The sequence below is a fragment of the Fragaria vesca genome, unplaced genomic scaffold, assembly GCF_000184155.1.
Source record: "Fragaria vesca subsp. vesca unplaced genomic scaffold, FraVesHawaii_1.0 scf0513160_u, whole genome shotgun sequence".
NCBI classification, from domain to species: Eukaryota; Viridiplantae; Streptophyta; class Magnoliopsida; order Rosales; family Rosaceae; genus Fragaria; species Fragaria vesca.
Genome location: NW_004443448.1, coordinates 1,345,508 through 1,359,924, shown reverse-complemented (window position 1 = coordinate 1,359,924; position 14,417 = coordinate 1,345,508). Strand labels below are relative to the sequence as shown.

Genomic DNA, 14,417 nt, shown 5'->3' with positions numbered 1-14,417 from the left:
GACAAAATATTCCCTGTAGTCACTAGTCACTACTATATAATTTAGGGTCTTCCCAACAAACACCAGGTAAATTAAATTACTGACACAGTAGACATGATTAGAAATAAAAGTTACTTCATTATCGTCTGGAGAGAGTGCATGGGCATGAACATGTCAAAGCATGGGAAGACACAGACACTTGCATTCATGCGCACCTGACAAACTCATCTTCTCAAAACAGGACGTGCACATTGCAACTCCAAACACCATACTCAGATGTATCTGCAATACTAGTACTATACTGAAAGAAATGACTATTCCTGCTCAAAATGTTTGTAAAACTTGTATACCAATTTCACACATATACCTCTGTGCAATGACTAGGATGGGGATATGGGACCCCCATGACATTTTGGCCACTTGATATGATCAAGTTCTTGACAGGCCATAGCCAACCAAAGTCTGTAACTATCTGTGTGGATCCCTCTGTCCACCTTCCTTGCGAGCACTGGAGGGTTTCAGATACTATTTGACATCTTATACATAAAGACTCGTAAATATTAGACTACCAAGGAAAAGAAGCACCTCTGTCCCACTCTTAGCAAAAGGAATTGGATCAAAGCTCAAATTTATAGAGGACGATCACAAGATGAAGGTGAGAAAAATACTCTATCTCTTGTTATCCTTGAAAGACCTTAAACTGTTTCAAATTATGTACAATTTGATATTCTTGCATGCCTATGCTGCAGTTACTAGGATGGATGCATCGAAAGTTTCGTCAGAATAGCAATGAACCTGTTTTCCTCATTGGTAAGCTGTGTTTTGTTACGTGCATCTTTCTACAATGGCCATCAACATGAGAGAAAAAAAATATGTAGGCATAAAAACCATGTGCATGCATTTACTGGAAGGTCATACAAGTGCATGTAGAAAAGGCTACAATATGTAGGCTTAACTTGTTAATACAATCAAGATTATAATCAAACAGATCAATCAAACTGGAAGACAGCACAAGAAAACAATTAAGACTTCCACAACCTAATAAGAACTAGTCCGAACAAAGAATTTTGTAAATGACAATACAGAATGTACAGTTTAGAATTATGTCATAAAAATCCTTACATTTCTTTTTTGTGTCAGAGCGTTCTTGTGCATGTCTTGCAGGGCAGCCATCACTCGATGATCAGCAATACTATGGAAAGGCAAACTACGGCAATAAACCCTTTAAACAAGGCCAGAGAGACCATCAGCTTCGAAATTCTTTTGCTGGTCTAGAATCAGCCAAGGTAGATCAAGAAGATTACTTTGAAGATGAATCCTATGCTGCGGCATCTGAGCTCTTCCATGGTTTTCTTGCAATCGGTACATTTGGCTCAGACCAAGTCATCACCGAGCCATCAACACCAACACTGGGCATGTCTGTGGAGAATATCACTGAAAAAGAGACGGAGGCCACAGAGAATGAACTGAAACTCATAAATGATGAGTTGGAAAAGGTGCTGGTAGCTGAAGCTAAGGATGAAATTTGCAATGATTCATCTGGAAGGAACAGCCATGTTAGCAATGGAAGAAGTAGTCATGGTAGCACCATTACATTAAGTGGTAAGATGCTAGAAGTCCCAGAAAGCAATGGGACTAATGGAACTACAGTCTGCCCACTTCAGGGATATCTTTTTGGGTCAGCATATGAGTTGCCAGAAACAACAACAGTAGCAAAGAAGGAGCAGAGGACATCTCTTGGTGAGCTGTTTCAGAAGAGTAAACTGACCGAAGAGAATTATTCTGGAGCAAAACTCAGCAAGGAGGAGAAGAGAGCAGACCAGAAAGAAGCTGATAAGTCTTCCATTCATTTGATGAAAAAGAAGCTCATGAAAAAAGTGCTTCACATGAATGCTTCTTCTCGAAGCTCTACAGCAGCTGGTGAACCTGGTTCAGCGGAAACAAAACTGAATAAGGTAACCTTGTCTATGATACCCCTCCTGCAGTAAAGTACTTCTTTTGGCTTATCTTCTCTACAAAACAAAGAGAACTGAATTTTAAGAAAAGTGGAACTAAAAATGTTAATCTAATAACATTTCGGTGCTCCTTGACATGAACACTTAGACATAAACTGACGTGACAGTTATGCTGCCAATGCTAATCTAATAACATTTCAGAGCTACTTGACATGAATACTTGGACATAGACTATCGTGATAGTTATGAACTGCCAATGCTAACCTAATAACATTTCAGTGCTCCTTGACATGAACACATAGACATAAACTACCGTGATTGTTATGAACTACCCCCCTAGAATGACCCAAGGTGTGCAATACGAGTACCTAGAGACGATGGTTTTAGAATACTTGCTGTTAAAGCTGTTACAATAGGCATTGCCTATACTATGTACATGTTTTTACTTTTCACATAAAAACATTGCCTATACTATGTACACATAAACTGAAATAATGCGTTGTGACCTGTAGATCCTTCAGATGTTCCACAGAAAAGTTCACCCAGAAAACTCGACTGCTGGGGAAAAATCTGGCAAGTATCAAAAGAGCGAGAATAAAAAGAGAAGGAGCAGTGATGGGATCAGCAACCATAGAGATCAGGTCTTCCCAGATGATCAAGACATCATGTTATATCCTGAACAAGTCTCTTCATCAAACCAGATCATGCGACGCTACAAGAGCCAATCTAACCCTCCCCAGTTTGCACTTGGTGCCCTTGATTCAAATGGGAACAAGGAGCACTGGATCAAAACTGATGCAGACTGTAAGTAAACTATGCACCTTATATAACTATATAACATATGACTGTAAATGGTAGACTGTCATAGTTACTCAAATCAAGCATAATTTTGGATTTCTTTCCTAGCCTACTCCTAAGTCTTAACTATGACTACATGCAATGTAGTACTATAATTTGCCTATGGTTTCTCAGTTCTATATCTGTTATGATTGGTGTAGACCTAGTCTTGGAGCTGTGAAGAGGGGGAAAGCAAGTTGGGTTTTCGGAATTGTCACGCCTGAATTCAATCAGTATATTCATATACTACTGCTGTTTGTAAACGTAAGTTGTAATAATGATCAAAGAGCTAGAGTGGAACCAGATAAATAAAAGAGGCAGGTTCCTCTTATATATCTATTTGGTGAATGTATAATATAAGATCATGAACTTGTGCTAGTGATCATGTTATATGAAACTTTTGTAATCGAAACTAAAACCATTATCAGATGCTTGTAATAAACATGTATTGCAATTTGTAAATTGCTTTGTTCAAAACCCCTAATTCCAGTAAAGACTTACGGGGGTGATGATGATGCTCAATCGTCTTCCTATGCTGCAACGGCAAGACGCCGCCGTTTCTTGTTTATGCTTTGGAAGAGTTGATTTGGGGCACCTTCAATTGCGACCTATCTTCAGGTTTTTCAATTGAAAATGGACACTCTACTCAAGCGATTTGAGCGGGAGGAGCCTACGTAGAAGTAACACATATATTCCCAACAACAGTCGCACACACACACACATCACATATATGAACTCTTAAGCTCTTCCAGTTTTCATTGTCGTCCATGCTAACACCAAGTCATATGACTCACTTTTCAATCACATTTTACACTTCGTTCATGTTTTAGATTCCTATTTCTAGAGCTCATACGACCACATTTTACAATTCGATTTATGTTTTAGATTCCTATTTGTAGAGCACTTGTGCAAGTCGATGAACAAACCAAATCTATCAAAAAAAACTTAAACCGTTCAAACCGTTCATGCTCATAACATTCATAATGCCAGTAATACTCAATCTGACGTACTTCCAATGGATGGGACAAAACCAAACCAGTACCTAAACAGAACTGGTTTGAAGGAATCTAGAAAAAACAAAAACAAAAAAAAAACAAAAAAACAAACAAACAAAAAAAAAACCCAGAGATAGTGTTCAGGTTGAAGCAGCTATATAGTCAGATGATCAGTTGCCACATGATCAAAACTAATATGTTCTCTTATAACGTGAGCCATATTGGCACTTCCACAACTACAACGTGGGCAGTCACTTCAGTCATTTTCCTCTGTGATTTCTGCATCGAGTCCTACAAATGTTGCAATTACATGTCTTTGGTGAAACATTTTTGGAGGCTCCAACAAGTGATGGGCAAACACTTTGTATATTAGGCAAACGAATCCTTACATTGTATACAAGGAGCACATACAGAGAAGTATTTGATGATATTCAATGAAGGACTTCATTTTACACTTTGCGGATTAGGCAATTGAATCCTTACATTGTATACAAGGAGCAGATACAGACAAGTATTTGATGATATTCAATGAATGACTATTCATTTTACTTATAACTGGTTTTCTTGTAAATGTTTCTTATAAATTAACCAATGAATCAGGCACGACACACAAGTATGATGTACAAATTCAATTTTGACAGCACCACTAGCATGTACCGTCCATGTAATTTACCAGCAGATCCTGGACCATACCTCTATCTGGCATCCTCCCTGCAGCACCATAAATAGGAGCGAGCCCTCCACTTATGGGACCTGGATTTTCTTTTACCTGAAAATTCTCGGGGTTAATGAGGATTCTATGAGATAAATGGTGTTTGGTGATGTGATCAAATGGTAGAGATGGTTCAGTATTATATTAAGAGCAAGAATCACTTACGGTTTTCACAGATTCCCTTAGATCCCTCAGAAAGTCATCAAGAATTGGTACATGTTGAAGTGTCATACATATGTGAATGCTGATTCAAGCATAATGAGGAAAGAAAAACAAAGGTCAGGATTGATTCTTAAATTGGTTTATGAACTATCATGACCGATGAAAGACCACATATTGACAGACCAGTGAGTAAAACAATCTACTTGAATTGGTTTATGAACTACGATTGCTGTGCATGCTAAAAGAAATGTTATTTCCATGAAGTGTGTGTTTTGTGCATAAACAGGAGCCTACCTGTTAGGTCTTTGCAATGCATTCAAATGCCAGCCTTTAGATGACATGATATCATTGACTTCAAATATATCAACAACATTAGAACCAAATGCAACAACTGTCATGTCTGGCCGTCCAATGATGAACAACTCGGGAATATCCTCTAACCTGCAACAAAGTGGCAATATTTTCAAATGGAACAAGGCCCCTGCTCTCGTTGGCAAATAAAGACAAGTTGAAAACAATACCCTTTTTGAAGTTTTTTGGATACTTCCATGATAGCCCTTGTGTTTTCCAGATACCCTACAAGAAGGAACAGAATCATTCACCCGCCAACAACATGACAAAATCATCATATTAGAAGAACCTTTGACCAATCAAGTCTTACCTTCCTCCCCCAAAGCCATCATAGCTGCCCAAGCCCCAGCAATTAACCCACCAGGTCTGCTTCCAGCCATGGTTGGAGATACATACAGCCCTCCTGACCACTCCGTAACTGCAAGATGGACACAGACAACACCAATTTCAGACCACAAATTATAGCAATGTATCAAAATCTATAACTTGATTCAAGCAATGAATAAAAACTTTATTCAGCTTATACTCTGTTGTCTTTACTCTTAAGTTTGTCATGACCAATGAAAACATCCAGTTCCAGTAGAGTTTTTGCATATTAACGCTTCTATCATGACTGGAGTAGTAAATGATCCAAATAACCTCCTTGCTTACGGAGGTCTCTGATGAAGCTATTGGTAAGCCAAAAACTAATATCCAATCATCTAATCGATGCCATCAGGCAATCGCATCAATAATCTATGTCCATGTAAAAAGTTTATATCCTTTGGTTTTTCAAAGAAAGCATAACCATTCAAAGTTCTCCAAGAAATAAACTAAATGAAAATTTCACTTTACTTGCTGGATATTGCTTGGACATACAAAAACTTACCAGCCACAAATTGATGCTGATGGAAGATAGAAAGTCATACAAATCCAGTATTACGGTGAACCATATGACATGGAAAGAAATCACATCAGAGAGGTGTTAACCAAATGTAAACCAATATTAGTATCTCAAATTCTGACTAGTATAAATACATACCTTTCTAATGTCATGGTTTCTGTACAGAACTATGCTTGTTCCTTTAGGAGCCAACCCATATTTATGCACATCAGCTGATATTGATGTCACTCCTTTAACTGAAAAATCAAAGGGTGGAATCGGATACCTGAAAAACAAAAGGTAATAAATAAAAGATAAGTAGGTAGATCATGTCTTGGAGGAACATGCCACGTATTCTTGGGGAGAATATGAGAGAATCTGCACTAGCAGAACAATCAACTGAAAACTGTGCTACTCAATGCGAGGGTTTTTGTAGGTCATAAAATGATGTCTGCAAGTAGCATATCTACTGCAGCTCTGGATACTACTAAAGACAGGGACTGAAAAGACAGAGAATATTGTCACATCTAAAGATGTAGAAAAAAATGCTGAAATTATCCAAATTATTCATTAGAAGATTTTCAAGTACCCACCCCTACATAATATTACCGATTCGAGTAGCTCTAAATTGTGTGACCCAGAGATCTAACTAAGATGATCATCTGCATTAATAAACACATCCATTTGAGTACCATACAGCAAAAGTCAATGTGACCAATTCCATGTAGTTTATATAACTTCAAATTTCCTACGTTCAATCAATTACTGCTCACTACCTTTTAGTACCACCGGTACTTTACATTTTCAGACATTAACATTAATCATTTACTACAAGGTGCATAATAAAACCAACAGCAAATATATCCGCCAAAATTATGAAAAACTAAATCAAACCAGACATACCCCAGCTTTTGAGCGAAAGGTAGTACAAATCCCCCAAGACAAAGGTCGACATGGAGACAGATATCAAAGCTAGAAGCTAATTGACCAAGTTCCTGTAAAAGAAATTCCCCATTGTTGTCATCTAAGATCATATGCTTTTGCCAAAATGCATCTTTCAACCTCCTCCGGGATATAACAAAATACCTCAATAGGATCAATAATGCCATGAGGAAAACCAGGTGCAGATCCAACAATCTACAGCATGAACAGATCAAGGTTAGTTTAACTGGTAAATAAAAACTTGAAGTTGGTTATACAATGGATTAAATGTAGATTTTTTTTTTTTCTTTCAGGTCAAATCAGATAACAAAGTTCAAACTACAGTATATTACCCTTATATACAGGGTGCATAGGGAAGGCAAAGGAATTATTATAATCATTACATACCAAAACGGTGTTTCTATTAATGAATTTTCTGATCGCTTTGACATCTGCTTGGAACTCTTTATCTACAGGGACACGCCAGAGCTTGATGTTAAAATATTGTGCAGCCTTGTCGTATGCTGAGTGTGCAGATTCAGGTATTATCCTAAGCTTGGAAATAAGATGAGTTATATAAACAACTCTAACATGCATGCTAGACCAGTATATATGAAGAGGTGTAACTGGAAATTAACATACATTTCAGGTTTTTTAATCCCCTTCCTGGCTTTCATATAATCACGTGATGTTTTCACAGCTAGTAATATACTTTCAGTTCCTCCTGATGTCATGTTTCCACATATTTGTCCTCCGGAAGACTTTGTTTTACTTCCAACCATTGCAGCTGTCATCGCAACCACTTCTGCTTCAAACCGTACAACACTCTGGAATACATCCATATGTAGTGGATTGGTATGTGCAAACCTGAAAGCCAAATCAAGAAACATTCAGACAAGAGGTAAAGACGAGTATATCAGATATGCCAACTATGTCAACCCCTAGCTATGAAGCAAATGCACTGTTAGACATGTTCTTTGGCACGCATAACCACGACAGTATCAACATAAACAAAGAGCCCTATTGAACTAAGACATCCAAAGAAGTAGAATGAATGCTTATACCAAGATCATAAAATTTCCCTCACTATGTGATGTTGTCATAACAACAGTTTTTCTTATAAGCCTAATCACAAGTGTAAACATGTATCAGGACTCAGAATCCTAAGTGTTTATCCCGGAATTATATCTGGTATTTCTCTTTCTACACCACGTTCTAAGCAACATGTTTATGCCTAATAAGACTAGCAATAGTAGAGGGCCATTGACAACAAGTTACATGTATCATATATGTAAAAGATCTTACTTACATTGAGCATGCCTCATTAATTAGAGAAAAATGTCCTTCGAATTCACTTCCTCCAATATATCTGCAAACAAAAACAAAGCTGAATCAGAAAGAAAAACGAATAAATAAATCACTGCAGATCAACACCCTTCTCTGTATAGTGAAGGTGTTACACTTTTGCTGTTGTGCATGACCTAGATACACAAAAACTCTGAAACGCCTTTGATTGCACTGACATTATACATTCAGTGATTCAATGATATCTGTGACATAACATATGAACAAAGGAATTTAGTTGAAAATTCAAGAACATACACTGTACCAGAGCATTTGCCTTGCCAAGCCACATCTTTTCTCTTCTCCTCTTTCATCTGGTCAAGAACTCCCGCTCCCAACCCCGCGCCAGGCAACTCAGTTCTCCAATTCTCTCTTTTAGAGTTACCACCAGACTGTAACTGATCCACCACCTGCTTCTCCAACAACACACCTCCAAAATCAACTATTTTCCAAGAATAATGAAATCTGCACTTGTGTATTGTTAAAACTAAAGCTGAGGGGCCCCAAAACAAAAACCTCTGATCAATTCAACCTCCAAATATTAAATTAAAGACCTGAACAACTCGCTGGGGAAGCATTTAAAGCTCAACTAAACCCCAACAACATCTAGAATCAATCAAACAAACACAAAATGCCGCGAAACCAAAAACTAAAATTTCAAAAAAAAATCCAACGCACCTTTTGCTTCTCGGCGTCTATGTACTTCTTCACTCCAGGAACCAGCCTGCAATTTAATTTCACAAAAAAATCAACACACAAAAAAAATCCAGAATATGTGAAAAAGCTTAGTAGCTTACTTGATGAAGCTCATGAACAAGCCTATGAGAGTGGCCTTGACTCCGTTCTCCTGCAGGACACTGATCACCGACTGAAGCCTTGACGCGACCAAGAGTCCGATCAGCGGCGTCGAAAACAGAACCAGCGGCTCGTAGCCTTCCAAGAAGGAATTCGCCGAAGCCCGAGCTCCGAGCAGGAACGATTTGACTGGAGAGAAATCCATCGGGCGAGAATCTGATGGTGGCTGCTTAGATGAAAGAGGATGAGATTATGAGCATGTGAAAATTGTGATTGCGTTGAAGGAATCGGTTGCGTAGCTTAAGCGAGAAACTGACTGAAGCTTAATGGTGAGGTGTCAATGGACTGAGAGAGGAAGCGTTGAAACTCAAACTGTTGTGTATTGGTGGGTTGGCTTTCCCGATCACAACGACGGTGTTTCTCACGTGACGAATCTTGTCACATGATTTTCACTCGTAGAATAATCGTCGGTTCCCTCTAGGTTTTTTCATTTTGTATAGCAAATTGTGGTTGAGCTAGCGAGATATCACTGGACCCGACAGCTATGTTGCCCACGGACATGGCGACGGGTAAAATTTAAAAACAAAGTTTCCGACCCTGGTTATACGTGATAAATAGAATAATATATTTATGTATTTTTAATACATAAAAAATATATAAAAATATTAAAATTCAATCTTTTTTTTTCTTTCTTGTCTAAATTTAATCCATTGCATAAGTGTATTAAAATAATGGAAAAATTTTAAGTATATGACAAATGGTTGACTCTCAATTTTGGTGTTTTAAGTTTCAAAACAATTATAACGGTACATGAACTTGCAATCTCAACCGAAAATATGTACATACCGTTATATTCTCATTTATCTAACGTGTTTTCCGTTAAAGTTTGAGAGGCAAATCCGTCACTCCTTAATTTAGCAGTAATAAATTATTAAAATCAATAATTAAATTAATAATTAATAAGGAGAGGGAAATAAGAAAAGAAAAAGTATTGTTGTCTCTCTTTTTCGTCCCCGTTCAAACCTAGCATACACAAAAATGGTGATTGAGGTAGGACTGTAGAAGGAAGTTGGAAGATGATTTGATTTGGTAAGTTACAGAGGAAAGGGTTTGAATATATATCGGTGGGTATTGAGTAAGGAAATTTAGAGCGAGAAAGCTATGTCTTAGTTTTACTTGGATTGGGACGAGCAACAAATTTTTTTTTTTTTTTGATTAATATGAGCCTTTCATTAAAATCAAACCTAATAACTTACAAATACAACGAATAGTAAACAAAGAAACCAGGTAAGGGGAAAACAACAAAGTCTTTAAGAATATATGGTTTGAGTTTACAAGGTTAAAAAAGTATATAAATAGAAAAAAAGAAAAAGAAAACCTAACTTAAAGAAAGAGAGAATTGAGAAAACCAGAAACCACCTTTTAAAAAATGAGAAATTACATAGAGTTAACAGTGTTATTAACGGCATGTGCTAAAAGTGTGCCGGTGTTTAAACGTCATGTACCATTTTAATTGTTTTGAAACTTGAAACACTAAAATTAAGAGTGGACCATTTGTCATGTACTGTTCTTAAAATTTTCCCTAAAATAATATTAAGGAGAATCAAATACAAGTCATTAAAGAGAATCAAATGGGCAATTCTGATGTAGGTTATAAAAAAAAAACTAGGCATCAACTTAGTAACACAACAACCCTCTAACACCTAATAGACAAGAAAATATCAATCATTCCATAATCCATCTAAACCTCTTTTTTTTAAAATATATATATATTTAAAATTGATGACATGGCGTGTCGGAGGCTAAGGTGACGTGTCAGTCAACGTGTCAGAAAAGTCAACATGTGTCCGACTCTCCACGTGGCGTGTCGGACACATGTTGGGCAATGTCGGAGGCGTGTTGCCATGTCAGGTGTGTCGGACACTTCGACACTCCAAGGGTGTGAAGTGTTCGTGCAACATAGCTCAAGAGAAATTTAGAAATTGTAAACCCGCTTTTGAGGCTCTTTTGACAGCCCAAATCAAGTCCCGAACACAAAGTTAAACACGATTACACAATCTTTGATTAGATATCTTGTAACTTTTAATAGCCCCCTCATAAGACATAGACACATAGTATATATACAGAAAGATGAGGAGTTTCTCTTCATAGTTGACGTCTAATCTCTTTCTTGATATTGACATCAACTAATCAATAATTTCATTGTTCGGTTGTGAGAGTAGCAATGTATTCGATCCAATGGCGGACGCAAATAGGGGCGAGTGGAGGCAGTTGCCCCCGGCCAGTGAACTTCCAATTTTTTCTGTTAACCTGCTTGTATGTGTCAATGTTCATTTGATTTTCACCACTTAGCATATAGACCTATGGTTTGAGAATCTGCTACCCAGCAAAGGAAAAAATCTCAGTAGAGATATATAAAGTAGAAAGAACGACATTGTGTGTGATGTGCTTTCCCAATAAGCAGGTGGTTTGCTCAAATGGGGAAGAAGAAGAACCCAACTCTCTCCCCTTCCCAATATATTCACTATGTCTGCTTATCTTCCATCACTACTAGAACTACTTCATCTACTTAACCCTTAACCCTACTTTTGACAAAACCATCAATTTTCCACTTCCAATTTTTCTGTCTTCTCCTTCCATATCTGATTATCTCCTTTTAACTGCCAAATTAACACACCCCCACAACCCTAATTCACTCTCATCTCTCAAACCCACTTCCAAATTCTGAGCTCATATCTAACTTGTGAGTCTTTTTTCCTTCATATTTTTGCATCGTGTCTTGTTGATACTCAAAAGATTCAAGAGCTACAAATATATGGAGATCGAGAAAGAGAAAATGGACAGTACGTGTGCCGTCTCCATATATAGGCTCCTTAATTAGCTTTCATTTTATCCCCCCACTTACAAAATGTCCTGCATCCGCCACTGATTCGATCTCCTATGTATTTGAATTCTTCTATTTTAGTGAAACTATATTTTCATGTCATGTATTTGTAATTAACTATTTTCATTTTGTGGTAGTGAGTTTAGCTTCTTCTTCTTCTTATTTTGGTTATAGGGGGACCTAAAAGGCCTAGCAAAAAAAGAAAAAACAGCTAAGAGTTAGAGTAGGAGACTCTCCTAGCTCAAGTTACAGAAGCAAGGTTGTGAGTTTAGCCTTTAGATTCGTCTTTAGTGTCATTTGTGTTTGCCTCAAAAATCGCCTCGGCCGAAAAGAGAGGCTGAGGGACTCGAAGGTACAATAGTCATTCTAGTGTTGCGGGTGTGCCAACTCGCGGCATGTTGGCCAAGCGAGGTTTTGATTGATATTTTGCACTTGATCTGACTTTTTTTTTTCAAGTGATTGTAGGCTGAGGAATGAACCGTCTCGGTCGTTAGGTTTTCTTACCTTTGTTACAAGGACTTTCGGCGTTTTCACCGATGGTACTCCTCTTTTTTGTGATTTTTGTATGGGTTTGCGAGAAATAAAGTGCGAAACGTAAAAGAACAAAATCTAAAATGCATAAAAGTTAAAGTGCAGAAAGTAATTGTGAGCACAACAAGAATATAGAGCAAAGGCCACACTTCTTGTGTGGCCTTTAGAGGTGTTGCAATCTTTGTTATGTGTGGCAAGTGTGAGTATTAGTGGAGATGAGGGAAAAATTGTCACACAAGTGTGGATTGCAACACCTCTAAATGCCACACTCTTTGTGTGTCCTTTGCTCTATATTCTTGTTGTGGATAAATTAAAGTGTATGAAATTTAAAGACGCGGAAGAGTAAATTGCAGAAAAGTAAGTTGCAGAATATAAAGAAAGTGATAAAGTGCGGAATGTAAAAAAAAATGATAAAAAGAAGAAGAAACTTAGGCTACAACAAGAACGAAAAGATTGATGTTGAAGAGAATTTGTAGAATTTGAGAGTTTGTATTGAAGTGTTGTCGTGTTGGTCGGGGACACTTTACAATGAGGTATATGTCTCATATATATACTATTACAAACATGAAAATTAAGGAAGGAGAAAAAAATTAAATAAAATAAATATTTCGGTTTTAATGATCAAATCAAAGATATGCTCCGTATTGTTTTCTCTTTAATCGCACGTTTATTTCTTTCTTCTTGCGGCTTCGTTGGAATTGACTTGTTAATTATGTTGAAATTTCGGTCTTCAATTATTCCAATTAGCCATAATGTTACTTTGTTGTCATATATCGCCATTGTTTCAATATTTGGTATCTGGTTTTAATACCAAATAATAAATCTCGACAAATCTTAATAATGGTGATAATAATTATACGAAATAATCATAACAATTATCATTAAATGTTGTAATTCGGCCTAGTGGACCGATGTGTAAAAAATAAGTACAAACAATATGATAAAGTTTTATCAATATCAATATTTTTTTTATAAGTGAAATTGTGAAACCCGCGACCTCTTATTCATAAATGATATATTTATGCAACTAAAGTAAATTTTCCTACAATATATTTTCACATACTACATTTCTATTTATTCATCATCTAGCCTCCTTTCAATATATACATCATATCTAGCTAGTTGGGTCAGACGTCGATCACTCCCTTATTTGCTCCATGAACCCATGGCTGTAGCTTTCAAATTATATCATACAAATGGAGTTGAAGCATGCAAGTTTTACATAGGATTAGTATAACATTCTGAATAAGCATAATAATCGGTGTCCGTAAAGGAATCAATAAGTTAGGGCAATTGCAGCACAACACAAATCAACATAGTAGCACAATAAGCGGCTTGAAAATTGTAGCACATTAATCTTTCCAAATTTGGCATCTATTTGATACAGTGAGACATATAATCTCCTTATACATGGAAGATTCTGTTGTAAAGTAGAGAAAAGTTGTGCGTGATAGCATGTCAATCTATAGCTAGCGGCAGAAGAAAAAATATGAGATTTTTTTTTTTAGGGGTTTTGGCGTTATCAACTCAATGGTAGAGTTGTGCTGATAACGTGTTGTAAAGTAGAGGAAAGGTAGAGAGAAGACACATAGAGGATAGTTGGGAGGAGGTAGAAGTCTACTCATTCATTCTCATTAGCCTCTTTATATAAAGGTATGTTTTACATCATAGTACATAACTAATGAGTAATTACATGGACAGCCACATAGATTATAATATTTATAACATATTCGATATTTTTAAGAAATTAAAATAATATTCAGTATTTGGGCCGGGTTGCAAGAAGTTTTAATATATTCGGCTTAAAAACGATTGAGTTTGTTGAAAACTAATCAAACCCTCTTCTGTAAGTGGATAATTGTTGAATCTCACTCAAGAACAGTGAGTTGTAAGTGCAAACTAATCAACCCGTATACCAACACGTTTATATATATAGAATTTTTCTCATGTGCGGATTTTCGTCCGTTCGTCACCGTACGGCGCCGGCGAGGGCGGGTCTCCACCCCAGCCGACTCCAGCAGCTTCCCCGACCACTTTCCATCCCCGACGAGTCCGCCGAATTACAGTTTTCCGGCCAGATCACCCAAGT

At 37.1% G+C, this 14,417-nt stretch overlaps 2 protein-coding genes across 2 annotated transcripts; one reads left to right on the top strand and one right to left on the bottom strand.

The window, feature by feature from the left end:
* Positions 1–628: 628 nt before the first annotated feature.
* Positions 629–2,952, top strand: LOC101307273. The gene is made up of 5 exons (XM_004310177.1): positions 629–634; positions 729–789; positions 1,144–1,934; positions 2,447–2,738; positions 2,933–2,952. The coding sequence occupies exons 1-5, from the start codon at positions 629–631 to the stop codon at positions 2,950–2,952; spliced, it is 1,170 nt and encodes a 389-aa protein (XP_004310225.1).
* Positions 2,953–4,098: 1,146 nt separating this feature from the next.
* LOC101291202 (sphingosine-1-phosphate lyase-like) lies at positions 4,099–9,279 on the bottom strand. Its single transcript, XM_004310053.1, has 15 exons — positions 8,916–9,279; positions 8,797–8,842; positions 8,377–8,528; positions 8,084–8,143; positions 7,417–7,641; positions 7,183–7,324; positions 6,940–6,990; positions 6,757–6,848; positions 6,013–6,139; positions 5,860–5,875; positions 5,302–5,409; positions 5,162–5,216; positions 4,935–5,081; positions 4,644–4,722; positions 4,099–4,535 (listed from the first exon to the last, which is right to left on the bottom strand). Exons 1-15 carry the CDS (start codon positions 9,116–9,118, stop codon positions 4,413–4,415), a joined length of 1,626 nt encoding a protein of 541 aa, XP_004310101.1. The 5' UTR covers positions 9,119–9,279; the 3' UTR covers positions 4,099–4,412.
* Between the last annotated feature and the right edge of the window lie 5,138 nt (positions 9,280–14,417).